This window comes from Macaca thibetana, chromosome 16, assembly GCF_024542745.1.
Source record: "Macaca thibetana thibetana isolate TM-01 chromosome 16, ASM2454274v1, whole genome shotgun sequence".
Lineage (NCBI taxonomy): Eukaryota > Metazoa > Chordata > Mammalia > Primates > Cercopithecidae > Macaca > Macaca thibetana.
In genome coordinates, this window is record NC_065593.1 from 24,188,289 (window position 1) to 24,211,908 (window position 23,620).

General features: G+C 41.0%; 2 protein-coding genes across 5 annotated transcripts in view; both read left to right on the top strand.

Annotated features, from left to right (window-relative positions):
- Nucleotides 1-23,620, top strand: part of TP53I13 (tumor protein p53 inducible protein 13) — a 343,577-nt gene that overhangs the window by 225,086 nt on the left and 94,871 nt on the right. The window lies entirely within an intron of this gene.
- Nucleotides 1-23,620, top strand: part of TAOK1 (TAO kinase 1) — a 164,494-nt gene that overhangs the window by 68,233 nt on the left and 72,641 nt on the right. For all 4 annotated transcript variants that reach the window (XM_050763307.1, XM_050763310.1, XM_050763308.1 and 1 more), the window contains 2 exons: nucleotides 13,323-13,394; nucleotides 22,270-22,371. In XM_050763307.1, coding sequence (XP_050619264.1) covers nucleotides 13,323-13,394; nucleotides 22,270-22,371 — 174 coding nt within the window. The remainder of the gene's footprint in view (nucleotides 1-13,322; nucleotides 13,395-22,269; nucleotides 22,372-23,620) is intronic.

Below are 23,620 nucleotides of genomic sequence, written 5' to 3' on the forward strand. Positions count from 1 at the left end.
GCACAGACTGGTCTTGAACTTCTGACCTCAGGTGATCCAGCCGCCTTGGCCTCCCAAAGTGCTGGGATTACAGGCATGCGCCACCGCACCTGGCCTCACTTTAAATCTTTTCAGCTTTTAACATAATATGTGTATATCTCCTGTCATCCTAGTTTGACCAGGACGCTCCCAGTTTATCAGTGAAAGTCTTATGTCCTAGAAACACCTTAGTCCAGGGCAACCTGAGATGTTTGGTCATCCTATATGTATCTATAACACATAATGTTTAATGTGTATTCTGTCATTCACTATGTATTTTCTAAAACAGAAGCAAACAATATTGTTACGTATTTTGCTGTATTGCCCATTTTTTTCTATGTAATCATATATGTATTTGATATACCATAATTTGCTTTTTGTCATTCGATATGATTAGATATTTAGGTCATTCCTCCCCCTGCCTTTTTTTTTTTTGAGGTAGAGTCTCACTCAGTCACCCAGGCTGGAGTGCAGTGGCGCGATCTCGGCTCACTGCAAGCTCCGCCTTCTGGATTCACGCCATTCTCCTGCCTCAGTCTCCCAAGTAGCCCAAGTAGCTGGGACTACAGGCGCCCGCACCACGCCTGGCTAATTTTTTGTATTGTTTTTAGTAGAGACAGGGTTTCACTGTGTTAGCCAGGATGGTCTTGATCTCCTGACTTCGTGATCTGCCCGCCTCGGCCTCCCAAAGAGCTGGGATTACAGGCGTGAGCCACTGTGCCGGACCAGGTCATTCCTCCCCTTTTTTTTTGCTATTAAAAATAATGCTGTGATGAACATCACTATATTTCCCTCTTGTGGACATTTTTGCCACTTTGGAGGGAAAAAGAATAAAAGGAGAGTAAGGCAGTGTGAATAACCTAGAATATAATGAAAAAGGATATTACACAGGAGAGGACTAAAGGGAGCTTTGAACTGTCAGTTATTAAGAGTTACAACACAGTAAGTAAAGCCATATGGTGTTAATGCCCAAATAGGCAAAGAGAAGAGTGAAACAGAAGAGTGAAACCAGAAACAGTAATAGTACAATATATTAAAAAGCCTTTTTTTGGGAAAATATTTTATTGTGTTTGTCCATTGGGTAGTTTCTTATGCAGGTACACACATACACACATGCACACACACACAGATAACAGTTTCTTTATTTACTTACAGGAATTAGCTCACTTGAAATGTGGAGACCCAGGGAGGAGTAGTGCTGTTTGAGTCCAAAAACCATCTGCTGCCAGAATTTCCTCTCCCTCAGGGGGAGGTCAGTTGGTTTCTTAAGGCTTTCAATTGATTGGATGAGGTCCATCCACATTATGGAGGGCAATCTGCTTTACTTAGAACTTACCGATTTGTTATTTATTTATTTATTGTTAGACAGAGTCTCACTCTGTTGCCCAGGCTGGAGTGCAGTGGTGCAATCTCGGCTTACTGCAGCCTCCACCTCCCGGGTTCAAGCGATTCTCATTCCTCAGCTTCCCAAGTAGCTGGTAGCTGGGATTATAGGCGTGTGCCACCATGACCAGCTAAAATTTTTTTTTTTTTTTTTTTAAACAAAGTGTGGCTCTGTAACCCAGGCTAGAGTGCAATGGCACGATCTCGGCTCACTGCAACCTCCACATCCTGGGTTCAAGTGATTCACCTGCTTCAGCCTCCCGAGCAGCTAGGATTAGAGGTACGCGCCACCATGCCTGGCTAATTTTTGTATTTTTAGTAGAATGGGGTTTCACCATGTTGACCAGGTTGGTCTTGAACTCCTGACCTCAAGTGATCCACCCGCCTCGGCCTCCCAAATTCCTGGGATTACAGGCGTGTGCACCTGGCCTGAGTTTACTGATTTAAATGCCATCCAAACAATGCCTTCACAGAAACATATAAATAGTATTTGACTAAAGATCTGGGTAACATGGACTAGCCCAGTTGACAGATAAAATTAACCATAACAAAAGGCCGGGCACGGTGGCTCACGCCTGTAATCCCAGCACTTCGAGAGGTTGAGGCAGGTGGATCACGAGATCAAGAGATCAAGACCATCCTGGCTAACACGATGAAACCCCGTCTCTACTAAAAATACAAAACAAACAAACAAACAAGAAAATTAGCCAGATGTGGTGGCGGGTGCCTGTAGTCCCAGCTACTCAGGAGGCTGAGGCAGGAGAACGGTGTGAACCTGGGAGGTGGAGCTTGCAGTGAGCCGAGATTGCGCCACTGTACTCCAGCCTGGGCGACAGAGTGAGACTCCGTATCAAAAAAAAAAAAAATTAACCGTAACAGTGTTGTATGATTACTCCACAGTTTGTTTCTCCATTCTTCTGTTGGCAGAAAGCTCTACTGTTTACAGTTTTTGGCTATTATGAATAAAGTTGCTGTGAACAATTCATGTACAGTTATTTTTTTATGGATGTTTTCATTTCAGTAAATATCAAGGTTGGGGTTGTTGAGTCATTGGGCAAGTTTATGTTAGTTTTATAATCAATTCCCAGATGTTTTCATCAAGAGGTAGAAATTTTACACTCCCATCAGCAGTGTATGAGAATTTGGTTTGCCCTTTATCGTCTCCAGCATTTGGTATTGACAGTCATTTTAATTTGCATTCTGATGGGTGTGTAGTAGTATTTCAATATGGTTTTGTTTTGTTTTGTATTGTTTTTGTTTTGAGACGAAGTCTCGCTCTCTTACACAGGCTGGAGTGCAATGGCACGATCTTGTCACACTGCAACCTCTGCCTCTGGGTTCAAGCATTACTCCTCTCTCAGCCTCCCCAGTAGCTGGGATTACAGACATGGCGCCACCACAGCTGATTAGTTTTTTGTATTTTTATTTTTTGCTTGCTTGTTTTATTTTATTTTATTTTATTTTATTTTTTTGTGAGACAGAGTCTCACTCTGTTGCCCAGGCTGGAATGCAGTATTGCGATCTTGCCCTACTGCAGCCTCCGCCTCCTGGGTTCAAGCAATTCTCCTGCCTCAGCCTACCAAGTAGCTGGGATTATAGGCATGTGCCACCACGCCCAGGTAATTTTATTTTATTTTTATTTTTTACTTTTTTGTATTTTTAGTAGAGATAGGGTTTCACCATGTTGGCCAGGCTGGTCTTGAACTCCTGACCTCAAGAGATCCACCTGCCTTGGCCTCCCAAAGTGCTGAGATTACAGGTGTGAGCCACTGTGCCCAGCCTAATTTTTGTATTTTTAGTAGAGATGGGGTTTCACCATGTTGGCCATTTATTTAAGGAGAATTTGTAGATTCTTGAGCTTCTGCTTTTCAGCTTCCTCTTCTGAGATTGTGCTTTTGTTAGCTTCTAACTCTGGCTTCTGTCTCCTCAGCCTGGCTTTCTTCTTGGACTGTTTCCTTTCACAAATTCAGAGATGAAGCTGGAGTAAATTTGGAGTTCATTTTGCATACTGTTGGTTTTTCAAGGATTGTAGTCTCTAAAGTTATGGCTGCATTTGTTGCTCTTTGGTAATTTTATATAATTGTTTTATATATATTGCCTGCTTTGTCAGCTCACTGCAAACACTGCCTGCTGGATTCAAGTGATTCTCCTACCTCAGCCAAGTAGCTGAGATTACAGGTGCCTGCCCCTATGCCCGGCTATTTTTTTTGTTTTGAGTAGAGATGGGATTTCATCATGTTGGCCGGGCTGGTCTCGAACTCCTGACCTCAAGTGATCCACCTGCCTCCCAGTTACAGGCAGGAGCCACCACACCCGGCCTCATTCTTTTTTTATGGCTGAATAGTACTTTGTATGTATGTACCGCATTTTCTTTAACCATTTGTCTGTTGATGGACACTTAAATTGTTTCCAGCCTTGCCTGTCATGAATAGCACTGCAATAAACATGAGAGTGCAGATATCTCTTTGATAATACTGATTTCCTTTATGTTGGGCATATACCTAATAGTTGGATTGCTGGATGATATTTGGTAGCTCTATTTCTAGTGTTTTGAAGAACCTCCATCCAAACTCGTTTTCGTAGTGGTTGTGCTAATTTACATTCCCGACAGTGTATGAGGGTTCCCTTTTCTCCACATCCTCACTAGTCATATTATTTGTACTTACCTGGGCTTTTCATATATCCTTCTGTAAAGATGTGGTGTTTTGGAGCAGTTGGTCTTTCGTTGTTATATTGGAAAGTTTTGAATTTCGGCGGGTTTTTGTCAGACCTCTTTAGGCCTGCCTATATGATCTACAAAGTGGGGAAAATAATGTTTCTTACCCTTTTCCTTTCATTAAAAGAGACTAAGTCCCATCTTGGCAAAATATCAATGATTTAACTTTTTCAAAATAAAACTATAAAATTGCATTATCCCAATTCTAGAACTTTGTCAGTAGTCTTTTTTTTTTCTGAGATGGAGTCTTTCTCTTGTCACCCAGGCTAGAATGCAGTGGTACAATCTCAGTTCACTGTAACCTCCGCCTCCCAGGTTCAAACAATTCTTCTGGCTCAGGCTCCTGAGTAGCTAGGATTACAGGCATGTGCTAACACACCTAGCTAATTTTTGTATTTTTAGTAGAGACGGGGTTTCACCATGTTGGCCAGGCTGGTCTTGAACTCCTGACCTCATGATCCACCCACCTCGGCCTCCCAAATTGCTGGGATTACAGGCGTGAGCCACTGTGCCTGGCCTGTCAGTAGTCTTTTTTTGACGAGTATGACTGAAGTTGGTATGTCTAGGATCAAGTATATAGTGGGAACTAAAGATGCAATGGGAAAAAAGAAAGATAATCAAGGGCTCTTGAAATACCTACTACATTACTCTAAGAAATATGGGCTTTATTCTGAAGTCTTCAGGGAGCCACTGAAGTACAACAGAAATATTTTATTTCCATTTGTGAAATAAAATTTACTCTTGTATTAATGTAGAGGAAAGGTTGGCATGTATCAGATCGAAGCAGAGAGACTGATTAGGATGCTTTTGTAATAATTTAGGAAAGAAATGCGGAGAGCTTAGTTAATAGCAGTGAGAGTGGAGAGGTGAGTAAACAGTTGAGAGTTAAAGTTTAAATCGGTAGAATGAAGAGCATTTATATTCTGATAAGATAAGGGGTGCATGTGGTAGTGTCTCACTCCTAGAGTAGAATTATTATTATTATTTTTTCTTTTTCTTTTTTTTTTGAGATGGAGTCTCGCTCTGTTGCCCAGGCTGGAGTGCAGTGGCCGGATCTCAGCTCACTGCAAGCTCCGCCTCCCGGGTTTACGCCATTCTCCTGCCTCAGCCTCCCGAGTAGCTGGGACTACAGGCGCCCGCCACCGCGCCCGGCTAGTTTTTTGTATTTTTTTTTTAATAGAGACGGGGTTTCACCGTGTTAGCCAGGATGGTCTCGATCTCTTGACCTCGTGATCCGCCCGTCTTGGCCTCCCAAAGTGCTGGGATTACAGGCTTGAGCCACCGCGCCCGGCCTAGAGTAGAATTATTAAAGAGAGTGAGAGGAAGTGATTCTCTGTTGTTTGCACTTCCTTATGTGATAATTGCTAAGATTCTTCTACCCAAGCTGGATTATTTCAGAGAGCTGTAGTTGAAGGTCTCATAGTCTCAGAAATAAGATTCTAACAGGACAACAAAAACAAATTGTTCTAAGTCAGATATCTGGAGCTGGTTTAGGAGAGACTCAGAAATTAGGCATAATGTGTCATCCTGGATTAGAAAAAAAATTCCTGTAAAGAGCATTACACAGACGTTGGTGAAATTTGATGCGTATTATGTATGCATCTGGATAATGGTATTATATGAGTGCTGAATTGTCTAAATATGGTAACTGTACTTTGGTTATTCATGAGAATGTTCTTGTTCTTAGGAGATACATGAAGTGTTTTAGGAGTAAGAATCAGAATATCTACTTTCTAATGGCTCTTTAATTATAAAATAATGATAATGGTAACAATATGTATGTTTAGATAGAAAATTTCAAAGGAAATGTGGCAAAATGTTAACCAATAATTTTTCTATAGACAGGGTGAACAAATTACAGCCCTGACACCAAATCCAACCTGTGATGTGTTTTTGTTCAGCTCCTAAACTAAGAACAGTTTTAACATTAAAAAAAGAAGAATGTGCAACATAGATTGTATGTGGCCCACAAAGCCTGAGATTTCTACTACTTGCCCTTTGGAGAAAAACTTTGCTCACTTCTGATCTAGAAGAAGGCATAACAAGGGTTCACTGTGCTGTGCCAACTTTGTCCTATGTTTGACAGATTTGTGTAATGAAATGTAGAGAGGGATTTTTTTTTTTTTTTTTAAATGCTGATTTAGGAGGCCAGAAAACTCTCCAGTTCAGGTTAGGACCATCCCAGAAACAACTGAATGAAAGCACAGAGTCAAGGTTAATGAACTCAAAGCAGGTGTTTTCTGTTATGCTTCTTGATGTGTGGGAAACATGAGCATGTAGATGAGGAACGTTTGAATGTAGTCCAGAATTGAATCTTTTTGCTATAATTCTATTTCTGGGTCACTAATCTTCATATTTTGTGGTATCAGAGAAACCCATGCACACACTTTTCTGTTGTTACATTTCCTCTCATCCGCACTCCATGACAGGATGAAATGTGCAGTGTTTGTTTATAGACTATCTAAAGGAAGGACCCTGTGGTCAAATTTTTTTAGGTGGCTGAAAATAGCTCTTTAACACACTTCTAAATTTTAATTAATTGGCAGTTAGGGATAACCTCAAATTAAAAAATACTCAAATTGAGTCAGCCAGCATGGCTGTTTCATCAGGCAAGCTAATTAAGGGCTGGTATCATAGTGAGTATTTGAAACTAAACCAGAGAGTCAGATGTCCGAAAGGATCACTGTCTCTAGATTACCAGGAAGATAAACATAATCTTTTAGTTTCCAATACCTTAAATAGAACCAATGTGATGTCAGTAGATGGGTCACACAATAAGAAATATAAAAGCCAAAGAGAACACTGGCTTGGGAACCAGGTAGCTTGCTAACAAATATGGTAGACAATGTATGGTCCCAGCGAAATCATTTATTTACTTTCTAACAAAGTAGGTTTTTGTTCCTTTATTGAAATGGGATGTAATATTTACCTGTTGTTTCCTAGTGTAAGATTTTACTAATCTGTTTTCTCTTAGCAGGTTTGCAAGTTTTGTATTTTCAGTGATTACAGTAAATTGTTCGGTGGTGTTCACATTAGTCTCATAAGACCATTTATATATAATTAATTGATATAGTGATTTCAGATCATTCTTATGAATTTATTAAAATAGATCCCAAATGAATCTTCACAGACAATTTCCTAGTTTGAAACAAAATTATTTATTGTATGTATTTTCTTTTTCCCACTCTCTCTGACTATTTCTGTTCCCGTTTTTTTCTCAACAGTATCTAATTTGTCTTTAGGACTACAACTTATTTTGTTTTTGCTCTTTTTCTCTGTGGAGGTGAGAATAGATGATGTGTAGTATTGTGTTCTTTAGTTACTTACAGTTCATTTGGTTCTGTTCTACACAGTGTTTTATTATGTAAACAAACACTTTTTTTTTTTTTTTTTTTTTTTTTTTTTGGAGACGGAAACTGCTCTGTCGCCCAGGCTGGAGTGCAGTGGCGCGATCTCGGCTCACTGCAAGCTCCGCCCCCCGGGTTCACGCCATTCTCCTGCCTCAGCCTCCCGAGTAGCTGGGACTACAGGCGCCCGCCACCACGCCCCGCTAATTTTTTGTATTTTTTTTAGTAGAGACGGGGTTTCACGGTGTTAGCCAGGATGGTCTCGATCTCCTGACCTCGTGATCTGCCCGCCTCGGCCTCCCAAAGTGCTGGGATTATAGGCTTGAGCCACCGCGCCCTGCCATAAACAAACACTTTTGCAAGCTTTCCTACTGTTACCTTACTCTCTACTAGAAGAACATCCCATCTTTTTTACAAGTTCATTTGTTAATATTCTATCATGTCAAGTAAAATGTAGAAAGTATTTACCCCTTTCCATATTCTTTATGCTATTCTTGTCATATGTATTGTATCTGCATATATTATAAACATATAATACAATGCCATAATTTTTGTTTTAGATAATTTTTTGCTTTCTAAATGCAAAAGAATGAAAGTGGATTGCTACCTCATACTATATATAAAAATTAACCCAGGCCAGGCATGATGGCTCATGCCTGTAATCCCAGCACTTTGGGAGGCCAAGGCAGGCAGATCACCCAAGATTAGGAGTTCGAGACCAGTCTGGCCAACATGGGGAAACCCTGTCTTTACTAAAAATAAAAAAAATTAGCCGGGCATGGAGGCATGTGCTTGTAATCCCAGCTACTTGGGGGGCTGAGGCAAGAGAATCACTTGAACCTGGGAGGCAGAGGTTGCAGTGAGCCGAGATCATGCCACCGCACTCCAGCCTGGGTATCAGAGCAAGCCTCCATCTAAAAAAAAAAAAAAAAAATTTAAAATAGATGAGAGACATAAATTTAACAGTTAAAACTATAATACTCTTAGAAGAAAATGTAGGGATAAATCTGTATAACATTTGTTTTGGCAAAGCCTTCTTAGATGGGACACTAAAAGTATGGACAACAACAGGATAAATTGGACTTCATCAGGATTAAAAACTTTCCTGCTTCAAAACAGTGAAAAGATAACAGGAGAAAATATTTGCAAATGATATATCTGACAAAGGACTTGGGTCTTGAATATATGAAGAACTCTTACAAGTCAATAATAAAAAGACACTCAATTTTAAAAATAGGCAAAGGACCTTGAGTCAAGATTTCTCCAAAGAAAATATACAGATGGCCAAGAAGCACATGAAAAGATCCTCAACCTCATTAGTCATGAATTTTGACATTATGCTAAATGAAAGAAGTCAATTACAAAAGACCACATATATGATTACATTTATATGAAATGTCTAGAATGGCCAAATCTCTAGGGACAGAAAGTAAATTATTGCTTAGGTCTGGGAGGTAGGTAAGGAGACAGGAGACTGATAGCTAAAGAATTTATGGGCCGGATGCAGTGGCTCATGCCTGTAATCCCAGCACTTTGGGAGGCTGAGGCTGGCAGATCACGCGGTCAGGAGATCGAGACCATCCTGGCTAACACAGTGAAAACCTGTCTCTACTTAAAAAAAAAAAAAAAAAATTAGCCTGGCATGGTGGCATGCACTTGTAGTCCCAGCTCATCAGGAGGCTGAGACAGGAGAATTGCTTGAACCCGAGATGGGGAGGTTGCAGTGACCTGAGATAGTGCTACTGCACTCCAGCCTGGGTGACAGAGCAAGACTGTCTCAAAAAAAAAAAAAAGAGTTTATGGAGGCTGGGCATGGTTGTTCACACCTGTAATCCTAGCACTTTGGGAGGCCAAGGCGGGAGGATCGCTTGAGCCCAGGAGTTCAAGACCAGTCTGGGCAACATGGTAAAACCTTATCTCTACCAAAAACTATCAAAATTAGCCAGGTGCAGTGGCACATACCTGTAGTCCCAGCTACTCAGGAGGCTGAGGTAAGAGGATTGCTTGAACCCACAAGGTTGAGGTTGTAGTGAGCTATGATCGCACCACTGCACTCCAGCCTGGGTGACAGAGCAGGACCTTATCCCAAAATTAATAATAATAATAATAATAATAATAATAAAGAGTTTATGGGTTTTTCTTTTTTTTCTTTTAAATGGAGAAAAAGATTTTTGTTGTAAAATATATATATAATGTAAAATTTGTCTTTAACTGTTTTAGGATTTCTTTACGAGGAGATAAAAAGTGTTCTGCAGGCCAGGCACAGTGGCTGACGCCTATAATCCCAGCACTTTGGGAGGCCGAGGCGGGCGGATCACAAGATCAGGAGATCGAGACCATCCTGGCTAACACGGTGAAACCCCGTCTCTACTAAAAAAAAACACAAAAAATTAGCCAGGCATGGTGGCGGGCGCCTGTAGTCCCAGCTGCTTGAGGGGCTGAGACAGGAGAATGGTGTGAACCCGGGAGGCGGAGCTTGCAGTGAGCTGAGATCACACCTCTGCACTCCAGCCTGGGCAACTGAGCGAGACTCCATCTCAAAAAAAAAAAAAAAAAGTTCTGCAATTGACCGTTCTAATGGTTGCACGTATCTGTGAATGTACTAAAGACCATTGAATCGTGTACATTAAAATGGGTAAATTGTATGGTATATGAATTATTTCTCAATAAAGCTGTTATATGACCTTTTAGTCCTATTAATCACAATCAGGGGCTCACAGATAGGTGAGTAGAGAACATTTTGGAAAAAGAAATTTATACCTGACGAGACTTATGTGGATAGATCTACTTCATTCTTTACAGTGAGTGGTACAGGTTTCCATTAACCAATCCACCGGCAGTTGAAATTAAAATGTCCTTAGTTCTTCACTGTACTCACGTAGCAGAATACAGATAATAAGCTCTGTCTTTTTTTTTTTTTTTTTTTTTTGAGACGGAGTCTCCCTCTGTTGCTCAGGCTGGAGTGCAGTAGCGCAATCTCAGCTCACTGCAACCTCCGCCTTCTGGGTTCAAGCGATTCTTGTGCCTCAACCTCCCGAGTAGCTGAGACGACAGACATGTGCCACCATGCCCAGCTAATTTTTGTGTTTTTAATAGAGACGGGGTTTCACCAAGTTGGCCAGGCTGGTTTCAAACTCCTGACCTCAAGTGATCAGCCCACCTCGGCCTCCCATAGTGCTGGGATTATAGGCTTGAGTCACCGCGCCCGGTCTTACTTAAAAAAAAATTTTTTTTTTTTGAGATGGACTTTCTCTCTGTCGCCAGGCTGGATTGCAGTGACTGGAGTGCAATGGCATGATCTCGGCTCACTGCAACTTCTGCCTTCTGTGTTCAAGCGATTCTCCTGCCTCAGCCTCCTGGTGGGATTACAGATGCACGCCACCACACCCGGCTAAGTTTTGTATTTTTAGTAGAGATGGGGTTTCACCATGTTGGTCAGTCTGGTCTCAACTCCTGACTTCGTGATCCGCGCGTCTCGGCCTCCCAGAGTGCTGGGATTACAGGCGTGAGTCACTGCACCTGGCCCTTATTTAATTTTTTAAAGCAACCTTTATTGAGGTATAATTTTACAGGTGCTATCCTTTTTTTAAAAAAATTTTTTTGAAGTATAATTTACATACCATAAGTCTACCAGTTTTAAGTGTACATTTCAATTATTTTTGGTAGATACAAGTTTTTTTTTTTTTTTTTTTTTTGAGACGGAGTCTCGCTCTGTCGCCCAGGCTGGAGTGCAGTGGCCAGATCTCAGCTCACTGCAAGCTCCGCCTCCCGGGTTCCCGCCATTCTCCTGCCTCAGCCTCCCGAGTAGCTGGGACCACAGGCGCCGCCACCTCGCCCGGCTAATTTTTTGTGTTTTTAGTAGAGACGGGGTTTCGCCGTGTTAGCCAGGATGGTCTCGATCTCCTGACCTTGTGATCCGCCCGTCTCGGCCTCCCAAAGTGCTGGGATTACAGGCTTGAGCCACCGCGCCCGGCCGGTAGATAGATACAAGTTTTATAGCCATCACTACATTCCACTTTTAGAACATTTTGTCTTTGGGAATTCATTAGAGCCTGAATTGAAAACGAGTTCTTGCACAGATGGTTTGAGATGGTTTCTAACCCTTTTACTAAACTCATTTTAAATATTTCACAGCTATTGCCTTGTACCTTCTTAATATTTATTATAATTTTTTTGCATATAGTGAGAGTTTGGCTCTTTTTTAAGAGTTAACTGTCATGTTTCTGTGCCTTTTTTTTTTTTTTCCTTCAGAATTTCCACAACAGTATTAAATACTCATCATGGCAGCACTTTAAGGAGTCTGGTCTTGATCCTGATTAGCAGTTGTTTTCAATAGACATGATATGTTGAAAAATTACCTTGCTAATTTTGTTTTTCTAAGAGTTTGGCCTTCTCTACAATTGAATACATTTAGCATTAGGCCTATCTCACATTTTCAGCTTTTATTGAGAGTTTATGTATGTTTTTCCCCTTGACTTTTAAAAGATGTGGTGAATTATGAAATGTTTTTCTAGTTTCAAAATTTTCTGCATTCCTGTGATAGTAATTTGTTTTGTTTTGTTTTTTTGAGACAGAGTTGCTGTCTAGGCTGCAGTGCAGTGGCACAATCACGGCTCACTGCAGTCTCCGCCTGCCAGTTTCAAGTAATTCTCTTGTCTCAGCTTCCCGAGTAGCTGGGATTACAGGTGTGCGCCACCACACCTGGCTGATTTTTATATTTTTAGTAGAGATGGGTTTCCATCATGGGTTTTTACCAGGCTGATCTCAAACTCCTGACCTGAGGTGATCCACCCACTTCACCCTCCCAAAGTGCTGGGATTACAGGTGTGAGCCACCACGCCCAGCCTGTAATAGTATATTTTATCCAAAGGAAAAATCTTTTAATGCCCTGTAAAATTTGGTTTGCTAATTTTAGAGTTTTCCCATCTATATTTACAAATGAAATTGTTGGTACCTAACTTTAATTTTGTACTCTTTGTGAGGTTTTAGTTATAGGGTTAAACTGCCTTTGTAAAATTAATGGGATACCTTTTGTATTTTTCTCTTATATATTTTGGAAAGTTCCTTTGGTAGAACTGTTTTTCACTGAAGACTATGTTAAAGGTCATTCATTGGTGTTCTTTCCAATCTGCCATCATTGTTTTACTCATGTTATTGTCGTTAGGTCTGTTTTAGTAATTTGTTCTTTCCTAAAAAGTTGTCTGTTTCATTGAGATTTCAAACTTTATTAGCATAGACTTTTATACACTTGCATTGTATTGTCTGTTTATAGTACTACTCAAATTTCTGTATTTTTCTTCTCAATTAGATTACTCAAAGGCTTTTTTTTTTTTTTTTTTTTGAGATGGAGTCTCACTCTGTCGCCCAGGCTGGAGTGCAGTGGCCGGATCTCAGCTCACTGCAAGCTCCGCCTCCCGGGTTTATGCCATTCTCCTGCCTCAGCCTCCCAAGTAGCTGGGACTACAGGCGCCCGCCACCTCGCCCGGCTAGTTTTTTGTATTTTTTAGTAGAGACGGGGTTTCACCGTGTTAGCCAGGATGGTCTCGATCTCCTGACCTCGTGATCCGCCCATCTCGGCCTCCCAAAGTGCTGGGATTACAGGCTTGAGCCACTGCGCCCGGCCTCAAAGGCTTATTTTCTTATTTTTTTACTTTGCTTTATTTTCTTTCTAAAGTACTAGCTCTAGAATAATTTTATAAGTATTGCAGTATAGTGTTATTTTAAAAATTTTCTTTAAAAGAGGTTTTGATGTCCTTTTTGACATGGTAGTTTACAAATGCTTTTATATTCACAAAGAAATAGTTGCCTAGATTTCACCTGTTAATTTTTACAATGTTTCTTTCTTTGTTCTTCTTTAGGCACGAGATGTGCGTACCAATGAAGTGGTGGCCATCAAGAAAATGTCTTATAGTGGAAAGCAGTCTACTGAGGTAGGTTAAATGTGTACATTCTTGTTTTTTCTTATATTTATCTCAGAATAAATACATACATTCTTTTTTTTAATTTCTTTTTGAGATGGAGTCTCACTCTGTAGCCCAGGCTGGAGTGCAGTGGTGCAATCTCAGCTCACTGCAAGCTCCACCTTCCGGGTTCACGCCATTCTCTTGCCTCAGCCTCCCGAGTAGCTGGGACTACAGGCGCCTGCCGCCACGCCTGGCTAATTTTTTGTATTATTAGTGTAGTCAGGGTTTCACCGAGTTAGCCAGAATGGTCTTGATCTCCTGACCTCATGATCCACCCGCCTTGGCCTCCCAAAGTGTTGGGATTACAGGCGTGAGCCACCGCGCCTGGCCAATATATACATTCTTATTGATATGTTAGAGGAAGACATAATTTTTAATTGGGAAGGAAGGGTGGGAATTTTTTAAGTGTTAATAGGTGAAGTATGCAAATCTTAAGTGTATATCTCAATGAATTTTTTTTTCCCAAACTGATGTACCCATTTAACTCTAATAGTGCTGAGAGCCATAAACAGAGCATTATTGCTCTCTCCAAAGTCCCCCTACTTGTGCCTTCTGCTTTTAATTTTTTTTTTTTTTTTTTGAGATAGAGTCTCGCTCTGTCACCTAAGCTGAAATGCAGTGGCATAGTCTTGGCTCACTGTAACCTTCGCCGCCTCTCAGGTTCGAGCAATTCTCCTGGGATTACAGGTGTGTGCCACCACACCTGGCTAATTTTTGTATTTTTAGTAGACACAGTGTATCTCCATGTTGGCCAGGCTGGTCTCAAACTCCTGACTTCAGGTGATCCGCCTGCCTTGGCCTCCCAAAATGCTGGGATTACAGGTGTGAACCACTGTGCTCAGCCTGCTTTCAGTTTTTTTTTTTTGTTTTTTTTTTAAAGAGATGGAGTCTCGCTGCGCTGCCCAGGCTGGAGTGCAGTGGTGTGATCTCAGCTCACTGCACCCTCTGCCACCCGGGTTCTAGCAATTCTGCCTCAGCCTCCCGAGTAGCTGGGACTACAGGCACATGCTGCCACGCCCGGCTAATTTTTTATATTTTAGTAGAGACAGGGTTTCACCATGTTGGCCAGACTGGTCTCAAACTCCTGACCTCAGGCAATCTGCCTGCTCCCAGCCTTAATTTTTTAAACTATTGTTTTAAATATTATTCTCTGTTTATCTTGGAAGGATTATCAGTTTCTAAAAATTAAAGTAGAATAAGATGTACTTGACAATAAATTATATTGGATATGACCTTTTTTTAAAATATATTTTTTGAGACGTAGCATCTCTGTGTCCCCCAGGCTGGAGTGCAGTGGTCCTTCTTGGCTCACTGTAACCTCCACCTCCCAGGTTCAAGTAATTCTGCTGCCTGAGCCTGGATTACAGGCACCTGCCACCATGCCTGGCAAATTTTTTGTATCTTTAGTAGAAGTAGGGTTTCATCACATTGGCCAGGCTGGTCTTGAACTTCTGACCTCAAGCGATCCACCTGCCTTGGCCTCCCAAAATGCTGGGAGCCACCACACCTGGCCTGTGATCTTTAAAATTGTTTAAACATTGTTTAATGCCTGTTTTAAACAAACTTTAATCAACATGAATCTATATCTAGTCTGAGAAACAAGCAATGTATAACAATTTGAAAAATTAAAAAATGAAACAATGCTACATTGAATGTACTTTAGTTCACTAATACTCTAATTAGTTCTCTTCAGATTATATTCTACCTAATTTCATAAATTTATGAAATGTATCTGCTTTTAAAAATCTACAATTCTGCCTGGCACTGTGGCGCACACCTGTAATCCCAGCACTTTGGGAGGCCGAGGTGGGTGGATCATTTTGAGCCCAGGATTTGAGACCACCCTGGGGAACATAGTGAGACCCCGCGTCTCAATCAAAAAATGAAATATTTATAAATGAAAAAAGAAAAACTCTAGAGTTCTCTTTAATCTTAAATTATTTTTAAATTATTTTTAATTGTGGTAAAATATACAACATAAAATTTGCCATTTTAACTATTTTCGTTTTTTTTTTTTTGAGACGGAGTCTCGCTCTGTCGCCCAGGCTGGAGTGCAGTGGCCGGATCTCAGCTCACTGCAAGCTCCGCCTCCCGGGTTTACGCCATTCTCCTGCCTCAGCCTCCCGAGTAGCTGGGACTACAGGCGCCCGCCACCTCGCCTGGCTAATTTTTTGTATTTTTTAGTAGAGACGGAGTTTCACCGTGTTAGCCAGGATGGTCTCGATCTCCTGACCTCGTGATCCGCCCATCTCGGCCTCCCAAAGTGCTGGGATTACAGGCTTGAGCCACCGCGCCCGGCCCATTTTAACTATTTTCAATTCCACATTTCAGTGGAATTAAGTACATTCACATTGTTGTGCAACTAACCATTATCGCCATGCATCTCTAGAATTCTTTTTATCTTGCAGCATTAAAACTCTGTACTCATTAAACGGTAATTCCCCAGCCTCTTGCAACCACCAGTCTACTTTCTGTCTCCATAAATTTGACTAGGTACTTAATATAAGTGGAATCATTTGGGATTTGTCTCTTTGTGACTAGCTTGTATCACGTAACCTAATATCCCAAAAGTTCATCCATGTTGTAGTGTATGTCAGAATTTCCTTCCTTTTTAAGTCTGAAAAATATTCCATTGTGTATATGTATGTATATATATGTGTGTGTGTGTGTGTATATATACACATGTATCTGTATCTGTCTGTTTCGGAGTCTGATTAGTCATACCTAGAACAAAAATTTTCATTTACCACATCATCTTTTAATATCTAATGTTGGCATCCTTCATGAAAATCTTTTTATGTTGAGGAATACATTTTTTTTGAGTTTGCCTTCCAGAGTATTCAAATTTGAAACTTAAAGACCATGGAACAGATTTTCTGGATTTAGCATTTTATAATGTATCTTACACATTTTACACAAAACACTGTGAAACTTTTTTTTTTTTTTTTTTGAGATGGAGTCTTGCTCTGTCGCCCAGGCTGGAGTGCAGTGGCGTAATCTTGGCTCACTGCAAGCTCCGCCTCCCGGGTTCATGCCATTCTCCTGCCTCAGCATCCCGAGTAGCTGGGACTACAGGCACCCACCACCATGCCCGGCTAATTTTTTTTATTTTTAGTAGAGACGGGATTTCACCATGTTAGCTAGGATGGTCTTGATCTCCTGACCTCGTGATCCGCCCGCCTCGGCCTCTCAAAGTGCTGGGATTACAGGCGTGAGCCACCGCACCTGGCCCACTGTGAGCATATTTTGCTGTGTTCTGTTAAGGCCTTGTGAAATAACATAGGAGGTATATGATCTTAAATCTAGTATAGAACATCTCTTTAAGTATTCTATTTATATTGCTTTCCTTGCCATTAAGAATATAGCCCAAATCAATGATAAAACTTTAAAAAATTAAAAAGAGCAAAAACAGATTTCTAGTCCTCCTCTCACACCTACTAAATCTGTAGAATTTCTGGGTATGGACCAAAGGATCTGTATTTTTAGAGTTCTCGGGTTGCTTCTTAAGAGTAACTGTGTTTAGGATGTGGCCTGAGTAGTTAAGGTTGTCATGAAGTAGCTTAAGACCAAAGGTTTATCTGTATTTCCTGATAGGTATTAGTAAACTATGTAGGAAAAGATTTTTGTACTGCTTGGTTTTTTTCTGTGAACTTTTCTATATAATAGCTAATTATTCACTAGCATTTTAGAGTCTGCATTTAGGAACTTGAATCTCAGAGGAATTAGTTCATTTGAGTTAAAAACAAAAAGAAACTCTAACATTTGGTAATAAAAATAAGCCAAAAACACAACAGGTGAACTTCATGGTATATAAATTATGTATCAATAAAACTGTATGAAAAAAAGAAAGGTTGAACTTTTGAAGAAAAATCACTGAATATGGTATATAGTTATCAACATGATTGGTGTATGATTGTAAAATTTTAATAAGAGTCATTAATGATAAATTTTATCAAACTCAAATTTGTCTTACCTACCTTTAGTGAAATAATTTTGTAAATTATGTAATTGAGTTGTAAACTATAAGCATGCCTTGGAGATATTGTGGGTTTTGTTCTCAACCACTACGATAAAGCAAATATCATAAAGCAAGCCATATGAACTTTTTGGTGCCTAGTGCATATGAAAATTATGTCTAGGCCTGGTGCAGTAGCTCACTCCTGTAATCCCAGTACTTTGGAAGGCCAAGGCAGGCGGATCACTTGAGGTCAGGAGTTTAAGACCAGCCTGGCCAACATGGTGGAAAATCCTGTCTCTACTAAAAATACAAAAATTAGCCAGGCGTGGTTGCATGTGCCTGTAATTCCGAGGTACTTGGGAGGCTGAGGCAGGAGAATCACTTGAACCCAGGAGGCAGAGGCACGAGAATCACTTGAAGCCAGGAGGCGAAGGCTGTAGTGAGTCAAGATTGTGCCGCTGCACTCCAGCCTGGACAGCAACATGAGACTCCATCTAAATATATATATATATATATATATATATATATCTCCATGCTATACTGTAGTCCATTAAGTGTGCAGTAACATTTTGTCTAAAAAAAGACAGTGTACATACCTTAATTTTAAAATATTTTCTTTCTTTTTTTTTGAGATGGAGTCTCACTCTGTCACCAGGCTGGAGTGCAGTGGTGCAGTCTCAGCTCACTGCAACCTCCGCCTCCCGGGTTCAAGTGATTCTCCTGCCTCAGCTTCCCGAGTAGCTGGGACTACAGATGCCTGCCACCACACCCGGCCTAAAATATTTTATTTCTAAAAAGATGCTAATGATCATTTGAGCCTTCAGCATGTCATAGTATTTTTGCTGCTCGAGGATCTTCTATGTTGATGGCTTCTGACTGATCAGGGTAGTGGTTGCTGAAGGTTAAGGTGGTTGTGGCAATTTCTTAAAATCTGATAACAGTGAAGTTTGCCCCATCAGTTTTCTCTTTCACAAAATACTTCTCTGTAGAATGCAATGATGTTTGACAGCATTTTACCACAATAAAACTTTCAAAATTGGAGTCAATCCTCTGTAACTCTACTGCTTTATCAACTAAGTTTATGTAATATTCAGAAATTACTTTCTTTGCCCATCTATTACAAGCAGTTTCTCATCTATTCAAGTTTTATCATGAAATTGCAGGAGTTTAGTCGCATCTTCAGGCTCCATGGCAATTCCAGTTTTCCTGCCGTTTCCACCACATCTGCAATTACTTCCTCCCCTGAAATCTTGAACCCCTCAAAGTCATTCATGAGGGTTGGAATGCACTTATTCCAGACTCCTGTTAATGTTGCTAATTTGCACTGCCATCAGTCGGAAATGTTCTTAATGGCATCTATAATGAATTATTTCCAGAAGGTACTCAGTTTACTTTGCCACTGTCCATCAGACAAATTGCTGTCTACGGCAGCTATAGCCTTTTTGTTTTGTTTTGTTTTTTTGTTTTGAGATGGAGTTCACTCTTGTCGCCCAGGATGGAGTGCAATGGCATGATCTCGGCTCACTGCAATCTCCGCCTCCGGGTTCAAGCGATTTTCCTGCCTCAGCCTCTTGAGTAACTGAGATTATAGGCCTGCGTCCCCATGCCTGACTGATTTTTGTATTATTAGTAGAGACAGGGTTTTGCTGTGTTGGCTAGGCTGGTCTCGAACTCCTGACCTCAGGTGATCCACTTGCCTTGGCCTCCCAAAGTGTTGGGATTACAGGAGTGAACCACCATGCCCGGCTGCTACAGCCTTTCTTTTCTTTTCTTTTTTTCTTTTTTTTTTTTTTTTTTTGAGATGGAGTTTCGCTCTTGTTGCCCAATGGCATGGTCTCGGCTCACCACAACCTCCACCCCCTGGATTCAAGCGATTCTCCTGCCTCAGCCTCCCAAGTAGCTGGGATTACAGTCATATACCACCACGCCCGGCTCATTTTGTATTTTTTTAATAGAGACTGGGTTTCTCCATGTCGGTCAGGCTTGTCCTGAACTCCCGACCTCAGGTGATCCGCCTGCCTTGGCCTCCCAAAGTGCTGGGATTACAGGAGTGAGCCACCGTGCCCAGCCAGCCTTTCTTAAATAATAAGGCTTGGAACTCGAAATTATTCCTTGATCCGTGGGCTACAGAATGGATGGTGTATTCACAGGAATGAAAACAACATAAATCTCCTTTTATGTCTCTATCAGAGTTATTGGGTGGCTAGGTGCACTGGCGAAGACCACTAATATTTTGAAAGGAATCTTTCTGAGCAGTAAATCTCAACAGTGGCCTTAAAATATTCACTAAACCATGCTTAAACAAAAGTACTGTCATCTAAAGGCTTTGTTGTTTCATTGAACAAGCACAAGCAGAGTAGAATTTTTGGAATAGTAAATGTGCATTGACTTCAGCTGAAAATCACAAGCTGCGTTAGCCCCTAACAAGAGAGTCAGCCTGTCCTTTGAAACTTTGAAACCAGGCATTTCATAGTTGCTCTGTAGCCATGAAAGTCCTAGGTAGTATCTTCTTCCAACATAAGGCTATTTCGTCTACACTGAAGATCTCTTGGCTGGGCATGGCGGCTCACACCTGTAATCCCAGCACTTTGGGAGGCCGAAGTAGGTGGATCACTTGAGGCCAGGAGTTCGAGACCAGCTTGGCCAACATGGTGAAACCCCGTTTCTACTGAAAATAGAAAAATTAGCCAGGTATGGTAGTCCACATGCCTGTAGTCCCAGCTACTAGGGAGGCTGAGGCAGAAGGAATGCTTGAACCCAGGAGGCACAAGTTGCAGTGAGCCAAGATCATGCCACTGCACTCCAGTGTGGGTGACAGTAAGACTTTCAAAAAAAAAGAAAGAAAATCTGTTGTGTAATGTAGCTACCTTCCTCAATGACACATTGGCTAGATCTTCTGGATAACTTGCATGTAGCTTCTACATCAGTACTTGCTGCTTCACCTTGTACTTTTCTTTTTTTTTTTTTTTTTTTTTTTGAGACAGTCTCTCTCTGTCACCCAGGCTAGAGTGCGGTGGCACTATCTTGGCTTACTGCAGCCTCCACCTTCTGGGTTCAAACAATTCTGCTTCCTTTGCCTTTTCTCCCTAGTAACTAGGACTACAGGCACACACCAACACAGTCAGCTAATTTTTGTATGTTTAGTGGAGATGGAGTTTCACCATGTTGGCCAGGCTGGTCTTGAACTCCTGACCTCAAGTGATCTGTCCGCCTTGGCCTCCCAAAGTGCTGAGATTGATTATAGGAGTGAGCCACCATGCCGGCCTACCTTGCACTTTTATTTTATGGAGATGATTTCTTTCCTTGCACCTGATGAAGCAACCTCTGTTAGTTTCCAACTTTTCTTCTTCAGCTTCCTCACCTCTCTCAGCCTTTGTAGAGTTAAAGAGAGTTAGGGCCATCCTCTAGATTAGACTTTGTTTTACAGGAATGTTGTGGCTGATTTGATTTTCTATCCAGGCCATTAAAGCTTTCTTCATATCAACAATAAACTTGTTTTGCCTTCTTATCATTCATATATCCACTGGAGTAGCACTTTAAATTGTCTTCGATAACTTTTTCTTTGCATTTACAACTTGGCTAACTATTTGGCGCAAAAGGCCTAGCTTCAAAGCCTGTCTCAGCTTTTGACATGCCTTTCTCACTAAGCTTAATCACTTGTAACTTTTGAATTAAAGTGACAGATGTGTGAGTATTCCGTTCACTTGAACACTTAGGGGTCACTATGGGGTTATTAATGGCCTAATTTCAACTTTATTGTGTCTCAGAGAATAAGGAGGCCCAAGGAAAGGGAGACAGACAGGGTAATGGCTGGCTGGTGGAGCTGTCAGAATACATTTATTGATTAAATTCACCGTCTTATATGGGCACAGTTCATGGCTCCCCAAAACGATTACAATAGTAACATCAACAATTACTGATCACAGATCACCATAACAGATATAATAATAATGATGAAAAAGTTTGAAATATTGTGAGTTACCAAAAGGTGACATAAAGGCATCAAGTGAGCACATGCTATTGGAAAAATGGTGCTGGTGGACTTGCTTTGACACAGGATTGCTACAACCCTTCAATTTGTTTTAAAAAAAAAGTAATATCTGTGAAGTACAATAAAGCGAAGCACCGTAAATTGAGATAGGCCTGTATATGAATATTACTTATATTTTATTTTTGAGATGGAGTCTCGCTCTGTCACCAGGCTGGAGTGCAGTGGCTCGATCTCAGCTCAGTGCAGCTGCCACCTCCCGGGTTCAAGCAATTCTCCTGCCCAGCCTGCCGAGTAGCTGGGACTATAGGCGCGTGCCATCATGCCCAGCTAATTTTTGTATTTTTAGTAGAGACAGGGTTTCACCATATTGGCTAGGATAGTCTTGATCTCCTGACCTCGTGATCCGCCAGCCTCAGCCTCCCAAGGTGCTGGGATTACAGGTGTGAGCCAGTGTGCCCGGCTGAATATAATTTATTTAAACTTTTTAATTTTGACATTTTATCTAAAAATTATCACATTTTGAGAGGCCAAGACAAGTGAATCACTTGAGGTCAGGAGTTTGAGACCAGTCTGAGCAATATAGTGAAACCCCATCTCTACAAAAAATAGAAAAATTAGATGAGCATGGTGGTGTGTGCCTGTAGACCCAAATACTTGGGAGGCTGAGGGAGGAGGATCATTTGAGCCCACGAGATGGAGGTTGCAGTGAGCTGAGATCGTGCCACTGCACTCCAGCCTGGGTGAAAGAGCGAGACCCTCCCAGTAAGTAAGTAAAACCAAGCAAACTTGCATGTTCTTGTTAACCCTTCTCAATTTAGTAATTACTTTTATTCTCATATAACTTTCTGAGGAAAAGCCCTGTTCATAATTCTTTACCTTTTTTCTCCCCACAGAAATGGCAGGATATTATTAAGGAGGTCAAGTTTCTACAAAGAATAAAACATCCCAACAGTATAGAATACAAAGGCTGTTATCTACGTGAACACACAGCATGGGTTGGTATTTGCTTTCCCCTTGTTGCAATTTTAGCTGATTTTGGTTTATAATGAATTAATTCAGAATATCTCATATGGGTTGTGTAAACACATGCAAAATCACCTGAAATGTTAGTTCATACTGAAAGAAAACAAACAATATTTCCTAGAACTTGTAGGCAATAAGAGATGATAGAATTTTTGCAAGTCTTACTGCAGAGATTTTTCAGAATTCTGTTGACCTTTTTGTGTATAATAAAATGTCCTCTGACAGTTTTAGTAGTACCATTCAAACATTGTGAAAACAATCATGTTACTTGAGATTGAAAGTTGGCATATATTTTCTTGACATAAATGTACTTTAATGCATTTAACCAGAAAGATCTTGGTGAAATTTGGGTGAATCCTGGTGAAGTTAGAACTGATCATGATTCCTTGGCCGAATAATATAATACTAAAGATAGAGAATTGTTGCCCTTTATTATAAGAAGTAGAAATTAATTTTGTCCTTTTGTTACCAGGAATGGCCCCTTATTTTGAATAATTAGTAAGCCACAGCTAAGTATCATTTTAGTATACTTACTGTAGATTTAGATTTGTAGTGTTTGGTGCATTTTTATCCAGTTTGTTTTGGTGGTGGTAGTGATGACTTATAAAATTGAGGCTATGATTAACGAGAAAGCAGTAATATTAGACGGGTAACCTCTCTGCCTCTCATGGTTCTCCATCCATAAAATAAGGATACTAATAGGACCTACCTCATAAGGTCATTCTGAGGATTAAATTGGTTACTATATAAAAAATACCTGGCACAGGCCGGGCGCGGTGGCTCAAGCCTGTAATCCCAGCACTTTGGGAGGCCGAGACGGGCGGATCACGAGGTCAGGAGATCGAGACCATCCTGGCTAACACGGTGAAACCCCGTCTCTACTAAAAAATACAAAAAACTAGCCGGGCGTGGTGGCGGGTGCCTGTAGTCCCAGCTACTTGGGAGGCTGAGGCAGGAGAATGGCGTGAACCTGGGAGGCGGAGCTTGCAGTGAGCTGAGATCCGGCCATTGCACTCCAGCCTGGGCGGCAGAGCGAGACTCCGTCTCAAAAAAAAAAAAAAAACCTGGCACATAGGAAGTGCTCTGTGTTTGCTTTCAAAGAAACAGCTGTGACCTAAGCTTTGTATATAGTTTTTCCTCAGTATCTGTGGGGAATTTGGTTCCAGGACACCCACCCCCAGGATACCAAATCCCTTCTGTAAAATGGAGTATCTGCACATA